At 36.5% G+C, this 23509-nt stretch overlaps 1 protein-coding gene across 1 annotated transcript in view; it reads right to left on the minus strand.

Annotated features, from left to right (window-relative positions):
* LOC149244671 (alpha-dioxygenase PIOX-like) overlaps positions 1-23286 on the minus strand; it is a 59344-nt gene extending 36058 nt beyond the window's left edge. The window contains exons 1-6 of the mRNA XM_089368044.1: positions 23176-23286; positions 12967-13230; positions 12455-12604; positions 12090-12223; positions 11740-11953; positions 11511-11656 (exon numbers count right to left, since the gene is read on the minus strand). Coding sequence (XP_089224170.1) covers positions 11511-11656; positions 11740-11953; positions 12090-12223; positions 12455-12604; positions 12967-13230; positions 23176-23286 — 1019 coding nt within the window. The remainder of the gene's footprint in view (positions 1-11510; positions 11657-11739; positions 11954-12089; positions 12224-12454; positions 12605-12966; positions 13231-23175) is intronic.
* Between the last annotated feature and the right edge of the window lie 223 nt (positions 23287-23509).

Here is a 23509-nt window from a genome sequence, read left to right on the forward strand (position 1 = left end):
ATTAATACTAATTTTTGTAATATTAATATTAGGGTTTATATTCCTAGGGATTAATATTAATATTAGGATTTAATGTTATTCCCTTAGGTTTATAATCCCTCGTTTTCTTAATATTAATCCAATGGGTTTATTAATTCCTTGGGTTTATAACTTTGATCCTTGGTTTCTCATATTAATCATAGGATTTATATTCATAGGGTTTAATATTAAGTCTAAGGTTTATAATATTAATCATAGGGTTAGTTTTAATCCCTTGGGTTTTTTAATCCTAAGGTTTAATGTCATTCGTTTGAGTTTACAATCGTTTGGGTTTTTAATATTAATCCCTTGGGGTCATTAATCTAAGGGTTCATATTCCTATGGTATAATATTATCCGTAGGGTTTATCATATTAATCCTAGGGTTTAATATAAATCCATTTTATAGTAGTAATCCCTTGGGTTTATTAATCATTTGGGTTTATAATTTATAATATTAGGGTTTGTAATGTTAATCTTAGTGTGTAATATTAATCCCTCAAGTTTACAATCAGTTAGTCTTAGAGTTTATATTCCTAAGGGTTTAATATTAATCCTAGGGTTTAATATTAATATCTTGTGTTTATTAATGGCTTGAGTTTATAATATTAACAATCGCTTACATTTTTAATATTAATCTCCTAGGTTTATAATATTAATAATCCATTGGGTTCTTAATATTAATCCCTTGGGGTTAATTAATCCCTTAGGTTTATAATATTAATCCCTCGAGTTTAATATTATTCCCCTGGGTTTATAATATTAATCCCTTGGGTTTATAGTATTAATCTCTTTGGTTTATAATATTAACCCTAAACTTTATAATATTAAATTAGGGTTTATATTCATAGGATTTAACGTTATTCCCTTGGGTTTATAATCCATTGGGTTTTTAACATTAATCCAATGGGTTTATTAATCCTTTGGGTTTATAATATTGATCATAGGCTTTCTAATAGTAATCATAAGATTTATATTCCCAGTGTTTAATGTTATTCCCTTAAGTTTCTAATCCCTCGAGTTATAATTTTAATCCCTTAGGTTTATTAATCACTTCGGTTTATAATATTAATACTAAGGTTTATAATATTAACCTTAGGGTTTAATTTTTATTTTAGGGTTTATAATATTTAGTTAAAGTTTATAACCCTTAGCATTATAATATTAATCCCTTGGGTATAATATTATTCGCTTGAGTTTTTATCATTAATCTTTATTAGTCCCTTGGATTTATAATATTAATCCCTTGGGTTTATTAATAGAAATGTTAATATTCTTAGGGTATAATATTGTTCATAGGGTTTATAATATTAATCCTAGGGTTTAATATAAATCTTTTTGGTTTATAATTGATCTGAATTGAATCTATAAACCACTATCATAGAACCATGACTGAATCAGGACGAACAAATCCGTGAAGAATCTAAAACAACAATCAAAAACACCCTGAACCAGTGGCCATGGCAGCCGGTGTGGAGACGACGAGGACCTCAGTCAAAGCGCGCTGACCGAGGCCCATGGAGACTGCGCAGGAGGTCGATGTAGCCCTTGGGAGCCCCGAAATGGGAAAAGGAGCTGATTTTCGATGCACATCGCTGGCAAATAGGGCTAAAATGGTAGAGCTTAAGCACTCGGTCATGTTGGGAGCCAGAGGACTGTGGGCGAAAAAAGGTAAAGCGCCATTGTATGAAGGTGGGACCCACAACCTGGAAATTGGTGGTTTGATCGGGGTGCCCTTGAATGGTAAGCAGTTTTGGAGAAAGCAGAGTGATCACACTCAATGATCGACGTGTGGCAGTGGAGATGAGAGAAAAACTGTCGTGATCATGCGTTATTGGTCAAGCAAGTCAACCACGCTCGACGTGTGAATGACGTTGGATCTGGACAAGCCCAGATCGGATGCCTGAGATTGCATCCAATAGACAGAGCGAAATTGACGAGGAATTAAGCCACAATTAAGGGGATTTGGAATTCGTTGACCGCCACGGTGGAGAAAGAAATGAATCGACGAACAGGCTAGCACTGTTCTAGTGAGGACACATGGCTACTTCTGAAGCGATCATGCTGACGCCGAACAGGGAATTCCAAGCACACGGGCGGCATGTGAATCGACACAAGCGGGAGAGTAAACGAACAGGCATGGAGGTCGAGTGGCTAAAGCCATGAACAGAGATAGTCGAACGCATGAGAGATTGGAAGGAAGCAACCAAGAAAGACAATGAACAGTAAACCCTGAGAGGAGGACTGAGCACAGAGAGCAGTAAATCCAAGCAGAGGAGACAAAGGGCCAAGCTCACCATGGGTAGCATCGAGCACAAGAGAGCTTGAAGATTCAAGCCTTCCCATAGAGGAATCTGTCTGAATTGAGCATCACAGTTGGCTCTTTCCAGTTTAGACCAAGGGTCACAGAGCTGGTAGAAAGAACAAGAATCCGTGTACTCCAAGTGGCTTGGGGAATCCAAGAACCACCCTGCCAAGCAAAATCTGCTTCAGGAGAACTCATATTGAGTCCCTGTATTGTAATTTCTCTGCTCAAAGACATAATAAAACAAGGCCACCACTAAAGCTGGACCAGAGACGTAGCCCTGGAGAATAGGGTGAACTCCTTATTAAAAAGTGTTTGTGTCTTTGTGTTGCTTACTGTATTTCTCTGCTGTCTTTCCATTTATTTTCTGTGTATTGGCAATCTGATCGATCTGTTGTTTCAATAACACAAAACACACACCAGCACATGGGTCTGTAATACCTTTTTGTTTAATAAATCTTCAACTAAGGTCAGTCATAGGGTGATTTTCAGATCAAGTGGTATCAGAGCTCTAGGCTGTAAGGTTGGACAAGCTTGTGTTGGTTTAGCTGTGAATGCTCACTAAATCAAAGCTCAAATTAGGAGGAGAGTTGGTGGAAACTAATCCTAAAATTGGGAGAGTCTATTCTCAGAAGACAATGTTAGAAGAAGGTTCTATAGGGCCAGACCCTCAATTCATAGAAAGTTTCCTAGCTATAAAGTCCATGGTAGAAGATATGTATAGGGACTTTAGAAAGCATAAGGGTGAAGATTCATCAGGCTCTAAGCAAGACAAAGAAGAAGATGAATCTCATTCCCATGACCACTCCAAAGGAAAGGGGAAAGAAGAAAACTTCCCTACACCTCCTAGTAGCCCTGTACATAATAAGAAAGCATCTTCGATTAAGTTAGATGTTAAATTTGATTTGCCTATATATGATGGAGAGCTAAATGCTGAAAAGTTGGAAAATTGGATTAGACAAATTCATGTGTATTGCAGAGTACAAAATATAGACTCAGACAAGAGTAACATTCAGCTGGCAAGCTTACGCCTAGGAGGCACTGCCTTGGTTTGGTGGGAAGGCAGAACCCAAGCTGATATGAGGAAGCATGGTAAGATGATCTCTGTCTAGAGTGACTTTGTTACTGCAATCAAAAAGTAGTTCTATTCATTGACCTACATGCAACAAGCCATGATGAGTTGGAAAACTCTTCGGCAGTTGAAAGGGCAACGTGTACAAGGGTATACTCAAGAGTTCAGAAAGAGAGCATTGGTGTTGGGTATTTCATTAGACTCGCCAGAAACTCTTTTGAAGTATATTGGTGGTCTACACAACTACATGAGGCATACCATCCTCATGTTTAATCGCACTAGTATAGATGAGGTATCTGTAAAAGCTACTCATCTAGAAGCTAGAGGAAAGAATGGAAATCCAAAAGTTGGGGGACCATCCCAACCCACTGTAAGCAAGAGAAAGGAGAAAAGAAAGCAGAAGTGGAAAGCAAGGAAGGCTAACACTGCACAGAAAGGAAAACCCTCATGCATTCACTGCAAAAAGGAGGGGCATGATGATGAGCACTATTGGATTCTGCATCCAGAGCTGAGGCCTAAGAAGTCCGAGGGAAAGAAGAAGAAGACTGCTGCAGCTATTCAGAAGGATTTGGGGTCAGACTCAAGAGATGAAACAGTCATTGCAGCCACAGGTATAAAATATCAAAATATTGATACTTTGTTTGATAGTGGCTCACAAGTAAATCTGATTTCTGAAGCAATTGTAAAGAAATTGGGATTAACAACTACACCTCCTAAGAAGCCATACCCATTAGGATGGTTGAATGATAAAGCACAATTATAAGTGACTAGACAGTGCAAACTCAAGTTTTCTTTTGGGTCAGCATTTGTAGATGAGGTTGATTTAGATATAATTCCTTTGGATATATGTGGAATTGTTTTAGAAAGTCCTTACTTGTATGATAGAAAGGCTATTTTCTATAGAGTTGGGAACAAGTATCTACTTGTTAAGGATGGAATCAAATACTTTGTAAGAGCTCATAAGCTCAAGAATAATTATACTCTCATAAACTCAGGACAGATGAAAAGAATGATAAATTCATACAAACAATTCTTACTTATGGTTGTAAAGGAAAAGAAAACTGATAAAACCAATGTATTTGAGGGCTGTAATTCTGATCAGCAAGCAGATATAGAAAAGATTGTTTTAGAGTATGATGTCTTGTTTCAAGAACCTCAAGGTCTGCCACCCAAAAAGGGGATAGTGCATGATATTGTTTTGCAGCAAGATGTTCCTTTGCCTAACATTGGGATGTATAGGTTATTTGCTTTAGAGAATGTTGAAATCAAGAAACAGGTGCAGGGGTTGCTCGAGAAAGGGTTCATCAGACCTAGCACATCACCATGTGGGTCACCAATCGTTTTGGTGAGAAAGAAAGATAGATTGTGGAGAATGTGCATTGATTACCGAGCACTGAATAAGATAACAATCAAAAATCGTTATCCCCTTCCTCGCATAGATGATCTTTTAGATCAATTAAAGGAAGCTGTTTATTTCACCAAGCTGGATTTGCACAGTGGATACCATCAGGTCAGAGTTGCAGAGCAAGATGCATGGAAGACTACTTTCAAAACAAAGCAAGGATTGTATGAATGGCTGGTTATGCCTTTTGGCTTGACCAATGCCCCTGCTACTTTCATGAGATTAATGAATGATGTACTCAGACCTTTTCTTGATGATTTTGTTATTGTGTATCTCGATGACATTCTGATTTTTAGTAAAACGTGGGAAGAACATTTAAAGAATGTTAAGCAGACATTAGATGTTTTGAAAAGAGAAAAACTTTATGTTAAACTTCCCAAATGTGAATTTGGCAAAGCCTCTCTAAATTATTTGGGTCATATAGTAGGGGAAGGTGAATTGAAAATAGATCCCTCTAAAGTGGCAGTCATTGTAAACTGGCCTAAACCCAAGTCTACTACAGAAGTGAGAAGCTTCTTAGGAGTAGCATAGTATTGGAGGAAGTTCATTTCAAATTTTTCCTCAATTGCAGCTCCCTTACATGCTTTGACAGGATTGAACAAGGTGTTTCAGTGGGGAGGCAAACAGCAGAAAGCCTTCGACACCTTGAAAGAAAAAATTAGTACAGCACCTGTACTAGGACTGCCAGATCTACAAAGACCATTTGAGATCCAAACTGATGCCAGTGACTATGCCATGGGAGCAGTGTTGACACAGCACGGTAAACCCATATGTTATCATTTTGAGACTTTTAATCCTGCAGTAGTCAACTATCCTACATATTATAAGGAATTGTATGCATTAGTTCAAAGTGTGAAAAAGTGGAAACATTACTTAATGGGCAAAGAAACAATAATACATACTGATCATCAACCACTTCAATACCTACACTCTCAAACTAAGTTGCAACAATCAAGACATTACAAATGGATGGGTTTTCTACAACAGTTTCATTTAGTCATCAAATATAAAAAGGGCATACATAACAAGGTTGCAGACATGTTATCTAAACACAATATAAATGCATCTACCATACTTAAGCATAATTCTATGATGCATGAAAGCTACATAGAATAGTATGCTCAGGATGTGGACTTTAAAGATGTATATGAAACTTTGAGTCAAGGCAAAAGAGTAGAAGAATTGGACTATCATGTAAAGGACCGACTCTTATACCATTGTTGGAAACTCTGCATTCCAAAAACTGAGAGAGCAAAGATAATTAGGGAAGCACACACTTCTCTGATATCAGGTCACTTTGGGGTAAGCAAAACAGTTGCACAGCTGCAAAGGATCTACTATTCGCCAAGAATGAATGAGACAATTTCTAGATATGTAAAGGGGTGTGCTATGTGTGCTAAAAGCAAGCCCAGTAACAAAAAACTAGGCTTATACACTCCATTTCCAATTCCTTCTCACCCTTGGAAAAGCATTTCCATGGATTTTGTTGGAGGACTGCCCAAAACTAGGAAGGGTCATGATTATCTATATGTTGTTGTGGATAGGTTCCACAAAATGTGTATTTTGATACCCTGTAGTAAACAGATTACATCTGAACAAACTACAAAATTATTCTTTGAACATGTATGGGTTCATTTTGGATTACCCACTTCTATTATATCTGATCGAGACACCCGATTTGTGGGGAAGTTTTGGTCCAGTCTGTGGGAACTAATGGACACCAAATTAAAGAAAAGCACAACTTTTCATCCACAAATAGATTGCGAGACAGAAGTAGTTAACAGGACAGTGATCCAATTACTGAGAGGATATTGCAACAAACACCCTAAGCTTTGGGATGAACACTTGTGTTATGTGCAGCATGCTTGCAATAGAGCCAAACACTCTTCTACCCAGAGATCTCCCTTTGAGACCTGCTTTGGTTTCATACCAAGGTCTCCCTTGGATTTTGTCTTTGGTAAAGATGCCATGGTTGATGGACACAGTGATGTGGACCGGGAAACTAGGTTCATTGAACAGATCCAGGAGATCTACTAGGCAGTACAGGAATAGCTGGAAAAGAGCCAGGCCAAGTATAAGGCTAGGCATGATAAACATCGGATGGAGCATAGTTTTCAAGTTGGAGACCAAGTCTGGTTGTATATCAGCAAGGACAGGATGCAAGGTGAAGGTAAAAAGCTAAAACCTATTTGGTATGGACCCTTCAGGATACTTGAGAAGATTGGTGAAAATGCTTTTCGCCTTGATCTGCCAGCTTACATGCACATCTACTCAGTCGTGAATGCAGATTGCTTGAGGTTGTTTGAACCTTAAATGATTGAGGACCCTGAAGAGCAGAGTCAATTACCTTCTGTTGATGACCTACTACCTGAATATCTTAATGAGTTGCAGGAAGATACAGTGCTGGACAAGAAGGTAAGGACGACGTGCAGTGGACTGTGGAAGACCTCAGAATTGGGCTTAAAGGTTCGAAGCCGAGCAGTGCAAAGTGGATTGAGATTGGACAAGTGAGACAACAGTCTCCTCACTTAGTCAATGCTTGAAGAAAAACCAACTTTTGGTGGTCCAAAAGCTTTTCATTTGGGAGGCCGTGATCCGAATCGGGTCCATAAACAACTGTCATAGAACCATGACTGAATCGGGATGAACAAATCCGTGAAGAATCTAAAACAACAACCAAAAACACCCTAAACTAGTGGCCATGGCAACCAGCGTGGAGATGACGAGGACATCGATCAAAGCGTGCTGACCGAGGCCCATGGAGACTGCACAGGAGGTCGATGTAGCCCCTGGGAGCCCCGGAATGGGAAAAGGAGCTGATTTTTGATGTGCGTTAGTGCTTAGCGCTAACGCGCAGGCAAACAGGGCTAAAATTGTAGAGCTTAAGCACTCAGTCACATTGGGAGCCAGAAGACCATGGGCAGATAAAGGTAAAGCACCATTGTACGAAGGTGGGACCCACAACCTGGAAACTGGCGGTTTTATCGGGGTGCCCTTGAACGGTAAGCGGTTTTGGAGAAAGAGGAGCGATCACACTCAGGGATCGACGCGTGGCAGCGGAGGTGAGAGAAAAACCACTGTGATCACACGTTATCGGTCGAGCAAGTCAACCATGCTCGACGTGCGAATGACATTGGATCTGGAGGATCCCAGATCGGACGGCTGAGATTGCGTTCAATAGATAGAGCGGAACTGACGAGGAATTAAGTTGCAATTAAGGGGATTTGGAATCTGTTGACTGCCATGGTGGAGAAAGAAATGAATCAACGAACAGGCTGGTGCTGTTCTAGTGAGGACACGTGGCTACTTCTCAAGCAATCATGCTAACGCCAAACAGGGAATTCCAAGCACACAGGCGGCAGGCGAATCGACGCAGGCGGGAGAGGAAACGAATAGGCATGGAGGTCGAGGGGCTAAAGCCATGAACAAAGACAATTGAACGCATGAGAGATCGGAAGAAAGTGACCAAGAAAGATAGTGAACAGTAAACCCTGAGATGAGGAATGAGCACAGAGAGCAGTAAAGCCAAGCAGAGGAGACAAAGGGCCGAGCGGACCATGGGCAACATCGAGCACCAGAGAGCTTGAAGATTCAAGCCTCCCCATAGAGGAATCTGTCCGGATTGAGCATCGCAGTTGGCTCTTTCCACTGTAAAATGAGGGTCAAAGAGCTGGTAGGAAGTCTAAGATTCTGTGTACTACAAGTGGCTTGGGGAATCCAAGAACCACCCTGCCAAGCAAAATCTGCTTCAGGAGAACTCATATTGAGTCCCTGTATTGTAATTTCTCTGCTCAAAGACATAATAAAACAAGGCCACCACTGAAGCTGGACCGGAGATGTAGCCCTGGAGAATAGGGTGAACTCCTTATTAAAAGGTATTTGTGTCTTTGTGTTGCTTATTGTATTTCTATGTTGTCTTTCCATTTATTTTCTATGTATTGGCAATCTCATCGATCCGTTGTTTCAATAACACAGAACACACACCAGCACATGGGTCTGTAATACCTTTTTGTTTAATAAATCTTCAATTAAGGTCACTCATAGGGTGATTTTCAGATCAATAATCCTTTAGGTTTATAATATGAATTCCTTTAGTTTTTTATCCCTTGGGTTTATAATATTAATAATTCCTTACATTTATAATATTAATCACAAGGGTTTACAATATTAATCAGTTGGGTTTTGAATATTAATCATTGGAGTTGCAATTTAATCCCTAGAGTTTTTAATATTAATCCCTTGGGTTTATCAACCTCTTGGGTTTATAATATTAATCTTTTGTATTTAATATTATTTCGTAAAATTTCTAATACCTTCCATTTATAATATAAATAATCCCTTTGATTAACAATATCAATAATTTCACGGATTTATTATATTATTAATATTAATAATAATAATATCATATTATTGTAATATAATAATAATTATTGTAAATTTCCTTTATATTTACTATAATTATAGTATGCCGATAATAATAATTTATATTATAATTATTTTATTATAATTATATATTCATTAATATTAATATAAAATTCATAGCATTGATGGCTATGAGCATATTTGGCCAAGTTATATGGTATTATTTTGGAAAAGAAGTTGAGCATATGGCTTGAAAGTGAAGGTAAGTGGGCTAAAGGCCAAGCAGGTTTTAGAAGGCAACACTCAACAACAGACCATCTTGTTACACTTAGGATCATTGTGGAAGAATGCCACAATGATAAATCCAATCCCTTTTTTTGCTTTGTGGGCTTTAGAAATGCTTTGATATGGTTCCTAGAAACAACTTATGAAATAGATTAGAAGAGCTAAAGGTTCCTTTCTAGTTGAGAGCTGCCACTATAAGGTTATACGAGAATGTAATTGCCAAGCTAAAGAGCAACGAGGGGTGGTCGAAAGATATTAACTATAATATCAGAGTTAAACAAGGTTGCCCCCTCTCCCCTACCCTATTTGGCATTTACATCGACAATCTAGAAGGTTGTTTAGAGGAAGCAGGCTATGCTGGCATGATCTTAGCTAGGATAGTCATCATCCTTCTTCTCTATGCTGGGGACATTGTTCTTCTCGCAAGGTGCCCATCTGATCTTGATAAACAACTTAGACTACTTAAGGATTTCTGCTCTACCATGTGTATGGTTGTTAACACTCACAAAACAAAAGTTACGATTATCAAATCCAAGAAAGACACTTACGCTAATTTTTTGTATGACAACAGTATCTTGGAGGAAGTGTATTCTTACAAGTACCTAGGAATTGATATTCATCACAAGCTCAATTGGAACTATAGCATTGAGAAAAGGATTAATGGGGGTGGAAAACTTATTTTGGTCTTGAAAATAATCGTAAAACGGCAAACCTCGTAATGTGGGATAGAAAGAAGTTCCTCTTTGAAACTTTAGTCACTCCTGTTATCTTATATGGATGTGAGGTTTGGGGTTGTAGCATCTCTAGAGAATTCTATAGAAAGATTGAGCAAATCAAGAAGTGTTTTGTAATGTATAACCTCAAAATTAAAAGCAATACACCCTATCCTATTCTCCTTAAAGAAGTGGGTCTTTCCCCTATCGAGACCCTAGCTATGACTAGGCTTTTGTTGTACAAGCACAAACTCAATAACATAGAAGACCATAGACTTCCTAAGCTAGCTTTAAATTCCAGCCAAAACCACCTAAGGCTCAAACGAGGTTAGTATAAAGACATGAGGGCCTGGTTAAACCATTGGGAGATCGACAATAATGTTGCATTACAAAACATTAATAACATTAAAAATATTGTTACTTCTAAGTTCAAAGAAAAAATGTGGTGTGAGAAAGATTTAGCAGCTAAAAGAAAATTAAGATATTATAAGGAGGTCATCAACCCCACCATAGAAGATCAAAAGTATCTCTCTGTTTTAACTAGGTCAAAGAAGAAAATTAATATAGGCAAGATTAGAACAAACTCTCATGAGCTCCATAGTGAAATGGGTCATTGGGCAGTTCTTAAAACACCATGGATGGAAAGGATCTGCCATCTCTGTGAGAATATGAACATTGAGGATAAAAATCACTTCCGCTTAGAGTGCCCCATGTACAACCACATTAGATCTCAGTTTCATAATCTTTGTTGCAATACTGACCTTCCTAGCCCTTTTATGATGTCAAAAATATAGTGAACTCGAGAGGCTTCTCTCCAAGCTTTTTGAGCATAGAAATAAAATCTTAAATCAATCTAAATAATTCATTTGTTTAAGTCAATAGACCAAAATTTGGGATGTTAACCACCATCATCATTATCATTTACTAATCTATCACATTGTCATTGTCATTATAGTTATTACAATATAATATAATATAATATAATAATAATAATATTTTATATTATTATTATTATTATATATTCATTAATATTAATATTAAATCCAATCATGGACTATTTTATCAATTACGGTTATGTATGTAATTGGTATGGTTGCTTATATTGTTCTAGTTTATGAATGTTAATTTATGAATTTTTAAAATGGAGTTGAGACAATGCATCAGATGGAGGGCTTATATTGTGCTAGTTTATGAATTTTAATTTATGAAGTGGAGTTGAGACAATGTGACTGAAACATCAGACGGAGCAAAGAAATAATGTACCAGCTGGCGCGGGTGTACTAGTTTATGAATTTGTAAACCGAAGCTGAGACAATGTGACTGAAACATCATATGGAGCAAAGAAATAATTTACCAGTTGGCGCGCATTCCGGCGAGGAGGGTGTCCGTTTTAAGGAGCTCTACTGTCCAGTCAATTGTATGGATTTTAGCAATCACGGCAGAGGTAACTAATCTTGCATGACGATACAGTTCCTCGTCATCCAGATCGTGATGATGATGCTGCATTGTTTAAATAAAATATGTTAATTTACAGTCCGTTTTATTTGAATATTGATTACATATTATAGGCTGCTTATCGATACCTTCAGCATGTCGCAGACTGCGTTATGTTCTTTGATAAACAAGGCTTGGAGAATTGATATGCCAGCCCATGAATTACGAATATCTCCACTCACAGAAATTCCATCACTCTGGTGCAAAAGAAGGCCATCCTCACCCAACTTCAGTTTACCATCCTTGAACGTCCTTACATTTGTCGACTGTTTCATATCGCTTCCATAAACTGCACTCCCATCCCTGCACAGCAGACCGATACATGGAATTCATAATTTGCTATTTGTTCACATACATTTCCGAATGGGTACTTTATGTTCAGTTTTTTTAATCTTAGAATGTGAATATGAAACGGATAGTTTCGAGATGGCATCTTTACCACCAGGCAGTTCTTCTATTAAGGTATCCTTTTTTGATCTCGTAAAAACCAGTGGGAACTTCTTTGCTTTCGAAAAATCTGAATTCTTTGAGTGGGCATTGTGATGCAACGCTCAACGGTGCACTTAGCTCTGCCTGAAAAACTCAAACACTGGGAGATATTATCTTTGAGAAAAACCCTAACCGTTGAACTATGACTCCAATATTACAGACTGGACAGAGTACAACATAGAATACGTTAATCCACATAACGTAATCAACCATTGAAATGAAATACATGAATGGTGGGAAATAGTTGATCTGAAGTTCTACAATCTGCTGAAATTATTCTTCTAAGATAATTTATTGGAACGTGGTTATTTATACCTGTTTGGTGTCCTCCACATGATCGACCCAGTCATGAATCATGAACTGAATCCAGGCGGCAGCAAGCATGTTAAATTGTGTGCCCGTATCTATCATTTTCCTGCGAGCAAGCAGCTTGGTAGCAACTACCATGGGATCTGGCCTCAGCAGCTGTTTACACAACAATTTTACTCAAGAGTGTAAATGTAAGTTGTAACCTTGTCAGAAATCATTCGGTATAATGGTGTGAGATATGTGATGATCTCTGGCCTCAGAGGCTGTGTACACAACAATTTTACTCAGTAAGTGCAAATATAAGTTGTAACCTAATCAGAAGTCATTCAATATGATGGTATCCGATATCTGAGGATAACTGGGAGAGCGCTAAACTTAAGTGAAGTGCATATTACACGAATATTAGAAAGTAACAAGCTAAATTGTTTAATCTCATTCTGGTTCTTGAAGTTCCTAAATATTTTGGACATCTACAATCAAAATAAAAATAACCCTAGAAAAGATATATCCGTAATCACCTGATCCTTTTGAGGAGAAGGCATCATGTTTCGTCCAAAAAATGTATCTTCACTTCCTGCTTCGCGATTGAATGGATCATTGTAAGATCCATCAGCTGTTCTGTATGGATAATCGATTGGATTATATCTTACACCCGCCGGTGTACATCCTACGTTGATCAGATTATAACGTTGGTGCAACATCCGCCTTATCTCCAGGTAGACCAGTCCCAGGAACACTGGCAATTTATGCCAGGCATAGAACCGATCCACCAAATGTATGATCTGGAAAAGTACATTATGATTAGGGTAACTATATATATATTATATATACTTTGCTAAATCGAAAATTTTGAAAACAAACCATAATAATAGCAAAATTAGTTGTAAGTGTGTTGAGAGCATAATAGGTATTTAATTTAAGAGGTAAAACTGCAATCAGGTATAGAATTATGAGTTCATGTATGGAGTTAAATTAATGTCAATATTTAATAGAATTTGATTTCTATATGAGACACTAAGTTATGGAGAATTTGGTATAGTGAGTATACGAGGGAGAATGTGGAATATTGAGTTTATTGAGATATACTGGGAGAATGTGGAATATTGAGTTTATTGAGATATACTTAAAATTATTTTTAATGGGTTAAGAAATAATTTTCGTTAAAGTTTTAATAACAGTTTAAAAATAAGATTTAAGAACCAGAAGCATCTCACAAGAAGAAGCAAAATCAGTTTAAAGATAAAGATGTAAGAGCCAGAAGCATTTCACAGGATTGAAGACTGAAAATATGTCCACCAGGTGACTGCAGCAGTAATAATTATCTTCATTACGTTAATGTATAAAGTTGCGGTAATAATTGTCTTTATTATTTAAAAATTGAGAATCAAGAGAAATAAAGAAGGAATATAATGGATTATATCTTATGTTGTTTGAGAAAATATAATAGATATCTTAGGTTGTTTCGACTCAAACCAGCACAACCACCTTTCATTTTTGACATTCTATTTAATATTAATGATCAACATTAATATTTATAAATATATAATTGTAATAATAATATTATAAAAATATTTATTATATTATAAATTATTATTTTTATAATGTAAATAATAATTATTAATGATGATAGTGATAGTTAACTCAGCTGAGACCAAATATTAGTCTATCATACCCAAAAAAACAAATTATTTATTTTATTATTAATATATTATAATAAAATAATAGTATTATTAATAATATAAAGGATTAATAAAATCAAAAATACATATTATAAAATATTAATAAACTCAAAAATAAATATTATATTATATTCATAAATATTTATAACATTAATAAAATTTATATTATATTATAAATTCAATAGATATTATAAACTCAAGGAATAATTAATATTATAAACTAGATATTATAAAAATGACTAATATTATAAACTCGAGTAATTAGTTAAAAAATTAACAGTAAACCCTGTCATCCTAAAATCTTAAAAACTTATTTAATTTTCGTATTCTCGTGCAAAACACTTAACATAATTAGAGACCCAAACCACACCCACCATTGTTCTCACAATTTATATCTGAAGAACAAACAATAGATCCAATATTAATAGCTGTAGCCATTATCATCAGAGAGTGAACATAATGAAGCCTCCCCGTAGAAGCTCACGGCCTTACAGACACTCAATTTTAAAACATCTCGGTATGCATAAGGAATTCCATTATCATAAGACTGGGGAGTACTACATGGACGAGGACCGGTACAATTATTTTGGACGAGATACTTGTAACGGTAAAAACTATCATGCTGATAAAAAACACATGTTAATGGTGCCTGAAACAATCGTGCTAATCGAATCGAAACGGGTGTGTTGGGAATTTGTTGGGAATTTTTTTGGTAAAATTCCAAAAAACAAATTAATTGAACACAAAGACAATACTCTTATCTTCCAGGAAAGCTACTGATAACAGAATATTACATACACCCCCAAAAGTTTTGTATTCATTAAAATAAAATGCCTTATACAAAATTCATCATCTTTCTATCAAAGGAATTCACCAAAAACATTTCAACAAAATTACTCTGTTTCTTATCACAAGGAATTCACCAAAAACATTTCAACAAAATTACTCTGTTTCTTTATGATAAGATTTACACAACTGTGTGTAAATTTTTGTTTACATTTACTTATGTAAATAAAAAAAAATTGCTTACATTTAATGTTGTAAATGTAATTCCTCACATTTCATTACATAACAAAAGGAAATCTCCTTCACTTTGGGGCAGGTGCACCTATCTTGCTTTTCATATTCAACAACAAAAACATTCACTGCACTACTGTGTGTAAATATATTTCATTTCACTCTGTGTGTAAATATATTTCATTTCACTGAACCAACCAGGAATTTTCAGGCTGCCCCGTTCTTTTTCTTTGCTGTTGTGCGTGTTCTTTTCATTACATTTCATATACAATACATGGTCAACGCACAAAAAAACATAATACATAAAATAAGTTTTTACTATACCCATACCTCTGTAAAAATAAAAAAACATTAAAATTAAAATTTTTTACTAATACTCTACGAACCATGATAAATTCATTAAATGCCTTAATGATAAAACCGGCAGTCAAACCAAAAACTTCAAGCAATGTCATTTCCTGCAGGCCTGAATGCAGCTTTGGATTAATCGGACGGTGGACAACATTGAATTCAATCGAACGGTTGTAATCAATATCGGGCGGACCTTTTCTACCGATCTTTACATCCCCATGAAAAGTTGTTTTGCAAAACGTAAAGAGGACACATGTCAAAAAATGATTGCATCGGGTACGTTTGGAGGAAAACCACTTTTCGTGAAAAGCGGTCCGATATGGTTAGGTGGTTTTGTGAATTAAGTGCAACACGGCAAGTTGAAATTAATATTTCAACACTCCCCTTTAATTTCAACTGCTGGGCATTCAGTCATACCCAAAGATTTCCTCAAAAATTCGAAACTTTTCTGGTCCAATGGCTTGGTCAGAATGTCTACAACTTGCTCCTGAGTCCTGCAATGTTGTAAAACAATTTCTCCATTGCTTACCAATTCCCTGATGTAATGAAACCTTGTGTCAATGTGTTTCGTTCTCTTATGAAACACGAAATTCTTGGATAATGCAATAGCTGAGCTATTGTCACAAAAAATCATTGTTCCTTTTGTGTGCTCTTGGCCTAAATTCCTTAACATTCTTCTCATCCAAACTGCTTGACATGTTGCTGCTGTTGCTGCCACATATTCAGCCTCTGCTGTAGACAATGCTACACTAGGTTGCTTTTTAGAAGCCCATGGAATGGCTCCTGAACCCATGTGAAAAACATAACCGGATGTGCTTTTTCGATCATCTACACTTCCAGCCCAATCACTATCAGTGTACCCAATTAAATCTAAACATTCCGAGACAGTATATAAAATGCCAAACCTTTTAGTACTTTTAACATACCTCATAATTCTTTTTGTTGCCTGCCAATTTGCTTCTTTTGGCCTCTCCATGAATCTGGAAATCAAACTAACAGCAAACATTATATCTGGCTTAGTTGCAGTCAAATACATAAGGCTGCCAACTATGCTCTTGTACACGTTAGGATCAAAATCCCTGTTGTTGTCCTCTTTGTTGAGTTTTAATCCCACTACTGTGGGAGTGATTGCTACCTTGCTGTCTTGCATATTAAATCTGCCCAACACTTCATTTACATATTTTTCTTGTGAAATAAAAATTCCATTTTCATTTTGATCTAATTCTATTCCTAAGAAGTATCTCAGCAAACCCATGTCAGTCATCTCAAATTCTTCTTTCATGACTGATTTGAAATTTTTAATGAGGTAGTCATCATTACTTGTAAAAATGACATCATCAGCATACAACACTACAATTAAAATTTTACCATCCTTTTCTTTGATGTAGACAGTGGGTTCTCCCTCACACTTTGCAAATTGATTTTCCAGTAGATAGGAATCTATTCTACTGTACCACGCTCTTGGCGCTTGCTTCAGCCCATAAAGAGCTTTCTTCAATATGCACACTTTGTGCTCTTGGCCTTTCTTCTCATAGCCTAGAAGTTGCTCAATATAAACCTCTTCCATTAACACTCAATTTAGGAATGCTGACTTCACGTCCATTTGGTAAAATTTCCATTTGTTTTGTGGTGCTATGGACAACACTTCTCTCACTGTTTCCATTCTTGCAACCGGTGCGAAAGTCTCCTCATAGTCTCTCCCATACTGCTGCTTGTATCCCTTGACAACCAGTCTTGCCTTGTGCCTTTGTATCTTGCCTTCAGCATTACTCTTGGTCTTGTAAGCCCATTTAACTCCAGTGACCTCTTTTCTTTTTGGTAGTTCAACTAAATCTCATGTTTTGTTTCTCTCTATGGCATTGATCTCCTCATCCATAGCTTCTATCCATTTCTTATCCTTAATTGCATCTTCGAAATGAATAGGGTCATCAACATGACAATATAATGCAAACAAAGAGTTCATACCTTCATCATAAATGTCACATAAATTTCTGAACTTCTTACCTCTTTCATTTGGTGTGCAAGTGCTTGAAGAAGCACTTGAATTTCCTCCTTGTGGTGTGCTTGGAGAAACACTTTCATTTCTCCTCAAGTGTGTCCCTTACTGTCCTTGTGTTGGCGCTGCTGTTTGGGGATGTATTACAGCCATCTCCTCATCATCTTCATCATGAGACAAATAGTTTTTAACATTCAATGTTTTCTCTATGCTTCTATCCCAAGCTTCTTCCTCAATGAACTGAACATCTCTGCTCACAAAAACTTCTTGGTAGATGAGATATACAACCTGTAAGCTTTGGATTCCTCACTGTATCGAATGAAAATACATTTCTCCCCTTTGCTATCCAACTTCCTCCTTAGCTGATCTGGAATGTGTGCATAGGCCACACATCCAAAAACCTTCATGTGGGTGACTCCTTGCTTTCTCCCACTCCATGCTTCTTCCGGCACTTTATTCATCACTGCTTTTGTAGGACACCTATTCAAAATATATACTGCACAATGTACAGCTTCAGCCCAATAATCATTTGGCAAATGCTTTGCCTTCAACATGCTCCTCGCCATATCCATGATTGTCCTATTCTTCCTTTCAGCAACTCCATTTTGTTGCGGGGTGTACCTAGCTGTAAATTGCTTATGAATTCCATTTTCTCTACAAAACCGTAGGAATTCCTTGGAGATATACTCACCTCCTCTATCAGTTCTCAAAACTTTGATATGCAGCCCACTTTGGTTTTCCACAAGTGCTTTGAAATTTTGAAAATTTTCAAACACTTCACTTTTGTTCTTAAGGAAATAGACCCAAGTTTTTCTTGTAAAATCATCAATGAATGTTAGAAAATATTGGCTGCCTGCTAGTGATGGAGTTTGCATCGGTCCACATAAGTCTGAGTGGACAATCTCTAAGGGTGCTTTTGCCGTGATGCTTTTCCCTGATGGAAAACTTTCTCTGTGTTGTTTCCCCAAGATACAACCTTCACAAAGGCTGTCTGGTTTCTCTATCAATGGTAATCCTCTTACCATTCCTTTTCTACTCAACAAGTTAAGACCTCCAAAGTTGAGATGTCCAAATTTCAAGTGCCACAACCAGTTTTCATCCTTTGGTACGCTTTGGAAAGCCTCTTGGGTAACTGCTACAATTACTTCTTTGTTTCTCAAATTTGCTCTTATTCTGAGATGTAACATCTTGTTCCTTGTCATCTTCACTTCAAAAATGCGTTGTTTGCTGGGTGCTCTATTCATAATGGTGCATACATCATTCTCAAAGAAAACATTGTAACCCTTTTGAACAAGCTGTCCAATACTCAAGAGATTACATCTCATTCTAGGAACATAATAGACATCTATTATGGTTTTCTTTTCACCTTTCTTTGTAAATATTTTTACTTCTCCTTTTCCCATAACAGAAATTTTACTATCAGTCCCAAGTATAACTTGTGACTTCACACTCTGATTTAAATTGGAAAACAAAGCTAGCTTTCTTGTCATATTACTACAACCGGAATCTAGAAACCATATATCATCACTATTTGTTTCAGCCATATTACAAGCTAACAACACATTATCTTGGCTGATATTTTCTCTAGTGATATTTGCACTTGATCTATTATTCATATCATGTTGTTTCTTCCTACATTCATTTGCATAATGCCCATATTTTTTACAATAATAACATTGGACATTGGATTTTTCATACCTTTGTCCTTGAGCATGATGTTTTCCACTTTGTTTCCTGCTGCCCTGGCCTTGGTTCTAATTTGGATTGCTGCCTCTTCCTTGAGCATTTGCTGGACTATGTCTTCCACCTCTGTTTTAGCTTCTGCCTCTTCCTCTCTTGTTTCCTCTGCTTTGACCTCTTCCTCTTCCAAAGGACATCTGGGTCTTGAAGGCTTGCTATAGAGATGAGTTTTCATTTCTATTCAACCTCTACTCATGTGTTATCAGTGATGCATGAAGTTCACCAACTGAAAAGTTTGAGGGATGCTTTGTCTCTTCTATGGTGGTGACAATCACATGGAACTTTGAGGGTAGGCTCCTCAATAGTTTCTCCACAATCCTCATTTCTTCAAGAGTTTCTCCATGAGACCTTATTTGTGTGACAAGACCAATCACATGTGTGAAGAATGAGTCAATATTGTCTGACTCCTTCATGCACAGATTCTCAAAATCTCTCCTCAACAACTGTAGTTTTGTTGTCTTCACTTTCCCCATGCTTTGATAGGATGTCTTGAGAGTTTTCCATGCTTCTTTGGATGTCTTAGCTGTTGCTATCCTTGGAAACGCACTCTGGTCCATTGCTTGAGACAAAAATACAAGGGCTTTTGAATCCTTCTTCCTATTGCTCTGCAACAGATCTTTTTGTGCTTGAGTTAATCTATTAAACTCATTTTCATCTGCTGGTTCTTCAAAACCATCCTCAACTAATTCCCATAAATCTTGTGAGGCAAACAGGGCTCTCATAGTTATTGACCAATAGTCATAGTTTTTCCCATTAAACTGTGGGAGCTGAGTATTAAAAATACCCATACTGGTGCTGCTGCTGGCCATTCCTTGCACTCTAAACTATCCTTCAAATATTTGATTGTGTATTTAAAAACAATGATTGTTTCTTCAGCAGTAACACAAAAAACTAATCTGAGAAATATGTGGATTTTTTTGCCTGAGACTTCACTCTGCTGCAGCCTTCCTTCAGCTTCTTTGACACCTTCAAAGAGCGTGGACAAGCTCTGATACCACTGGTTGGAATTTTTCTGGTAAAATTCCAAAAAACAAATTAACTGAACACAGAGACAATGCTCTGTTTATCTCCAGGATCTTAACAAAGGGAAACTATAAATGATTTCTGAGAACAGAGTATTACATACACCCACAAAAGCTTTGTATTCATCAAAATAAAATCCTTATACAAAATTCATCATTTTTCTCTCAGAGGATTCGCCAAAAACATTTCAACAAAATTAATCTCTTTATGAAAAGATTTACACAGCTGTGTGTAAATTTTTGTTTACATTTACTGCTGTAAATAAAAAAAATTTGCTTACATTTAATGTTGTAAATGTAATTCCTTACATTTTATTACATAACAAAAAGAAATCTCCTACACTCTCGCATTGATGCAACTATCTTGTTTTTCATGTTCAACAACAAAAACATTCACTGCACTACTGTAAGTAAATATATTTCATTTCAGTAGAATTTTCACGCTGCCCCTTTTTTTTATTTGCTCTGCTGTGGTGGTTCTTTTCATCTGCCGCCTTTTTTTTCTTCGCACTGCTGTGCTTGTTCTTTTTATTACATTTCATATACAATGCATCTTCAATGCACAAAAAAAACATAATACATAAAATACTATACCCATACCTCTGTAAAAATAAAAAACATTGATAAATTCATTAAATTTAAATGCATTAATGATAAAACCGGCGATCAAACCAAAAACTTCAAAATTCATTAAATGCATTAATGATAAAACCGGCCGTCAAATCAAAAACTTAACCCAATATCATTCCCTGCCGGCCTGAATGCAGCTTTGGATTAATCAGACTCAATCCGACAGTTGCTGAATGCAGCTTTGGATTAATCAGACTCAATCGGACAGTTGCAATCAATATCTGGCGGAACTTTACTACCGAACTTTACGTCCCGAATTTGCAAAACGTACATAGGACAGGCGTCAAAAAATGATTGTATCGGGTACGATTGGAGAAAACCACTCTTCGTGAAAAGCGGTCCGATATGGTCAAGTGGTTTTGTGAATCAAGTGCAGCACGGCAAGTTGAAATTAATATTTCAACAGCAGTTAAATGGCCGAAGGGCAAAACATGTGCTGTTGGAACACCCAATGGTTAACGAAACGACCCGATTCCAGTCGGCGCAATGGAACAGGAACACAACCTCCGTTGGATCTTGCAACTAAAGAACATGTGTGTTGCGCGGGAGGTCATGCATGAATGCCGGCCTAAGAATGGAACCGCAAAAGATATTAATTAAAAAATATTTTTTGAACATGGTTGCCCACAATATTATTCTGTAGAATTTACTAACTCGATTGTCTAAGCTCAAATTCTTTCTTTTCTGGTTCTTAGGTTTCTAAATCCTACCCGGCAATACTGAAATTGGAAAATAGAAAATTTACCTTGATTACAATTAGTTGGCATTTCCCACGCGATCCAAAGGCCATGTATGGAAATTAACAAATTAAGCGGATAAACTATGCACTATCTATTCTTTCGTTGAATCGTGACATATCTATTCTTTCGTTTGAAGGGCTCGAGGTTTATCTATTTCTATTATCCAAAATTTGGTACATGAGACCGTCTTCTGCAGCTAGAATGGTATGCTGTGGTTCAATGGCTTCTGGTTTTTCTTAGTGGATCTACACAAATGGATCTACAACCCTGGGAAGCCTGAAAAGACAGAAGAGCCTTTCATTATGCTCTATTCAAAGGGGTTTTTGAAAATTGAGTTTAACACAGTAAATATAAGGATTTGATTTTAAACGTATGGAATAAGTTGGATTTATTTATAAACCCCGACTCCATTTTCAATGATTGATTCTCTTTCTAGGTACTCTTGTGCGTTACAATATTTGGGACTTGGTCTATGTTCTAGTCATTGAAAAGGTCTTCTGTAAATTTTAATAAAAAAGTGCATAAACAATATATTGCAGCATCACAATATATGTTTGAATATGTGTAAAAATAGACTTTGACACAGAGTGTTTACTGCAAATAAATTTAAAAAACCAAAACTATTTATGAACAGAAAAAACGGATTATACATAGATTATTTCCATTCTAAAGCTTTTCATGAAACATAGGATATTGTAATCCAGTGTCCAATTGTCTCTAAGATCAAAGGCTGTACAAAATCTCAGTGTTAACCCATATAATGAGTTGATGGAAAGGAAAAAAACCATTTGATTAGCTAAAATGATCCCCTTCTTTTACACTTCTCTAAAGAGGCACCCAAAATCGTTTTGGAGGGAGTTAATGATCCCTTTCCTTCCAAAATAGGAACCCTCTTTGCAATAAGAATAGGCTCCAGAACATTTGGAGAACATTACTCACCTTTAAGAGCAATCGGCTACAATAGAAAACCTAGATTTGAGATTTCATGAGTGTTTAGCCTGAGACTAACTTGGTAGATCAAGTTGAGGAAGATGAACTAACATTAAACACAAAACCACCAAATCAAGACAAGATAAAAGTTTGAGAACAATAATTATTGAAAACAAAACTAGTAACCACCAGTTCGACTAGATCAAGATAATAACGAAGTTTGCACATCGATAAAAGAAAAAAAATATTGACTGCAGCAAATGGTGAGAACAATTAGAAATCACGATCCAACTCAGTCATTTTTCGTTGCAATCAATTTGTTAGAATTTACTTTCATTTTGTAGAATGTGAAGGAACGTGCAATTGTGAAATAATAATGAAAAATAAAATCACTGTAGCAAATGGTGAGAACATTTGGAAATCACGATCCATCTTAGCCATGTTTTGTTGCCATCAACTTGTTAGAATTTACTCTTCTACTCTAGAGGGTGAAAGAATGTGCAATCGTGAAAGAAAGAATTGATTAATCTCTTATGAGGATTTTGAAGACGGGAGGAACACTGAAATATCACAGTTAATATTCTTACACCGATAATAATCATCAGATATGGAATGGACTTACGAGAAAGAGGAGCTTGTCTATCAAAGTCATCCTGGAATATGCAGCGGAGAGACTCTTATCAATGAGTTGATTCCGCAAAAATACATCCTTGAATGAATCAAGCAGACCCATGAATGTTGCAGAGAATATCAATACAGTCACAGGCTGCAGCGAATGTGCCTTCTGATTATATTGGGAGAGGTAGTACCTTAGAGATGAATACCGGAGTCATTAATATAGGGCAGGGGCGATCATGAACGTTGCATTTATTCTCTTTCATCGTCATCAGGCGGAGTTGTCATTTTTTAAGATGGTTGAATCTTCGGTTGAATTTAAAGAAAAAAATTTAAAAAGT

The sequence above is a fragment of the Pinus tabuliformis genome, chromosome 8 (genome assembly GCF_031772625.1).
Source record: "Pinus tabuliformis cultivar Carrire ecotype Pingquan chromosome 8, CPIR1, whole genome shotgun sequence".
In the NCBI taxonomy this organism is placed as follows: Eukaryota; Viridiplantae; Streptophyta; class Pinopsida; order Pinales; family Pinaceae; genus Pinus; species Pinus tabuliformis.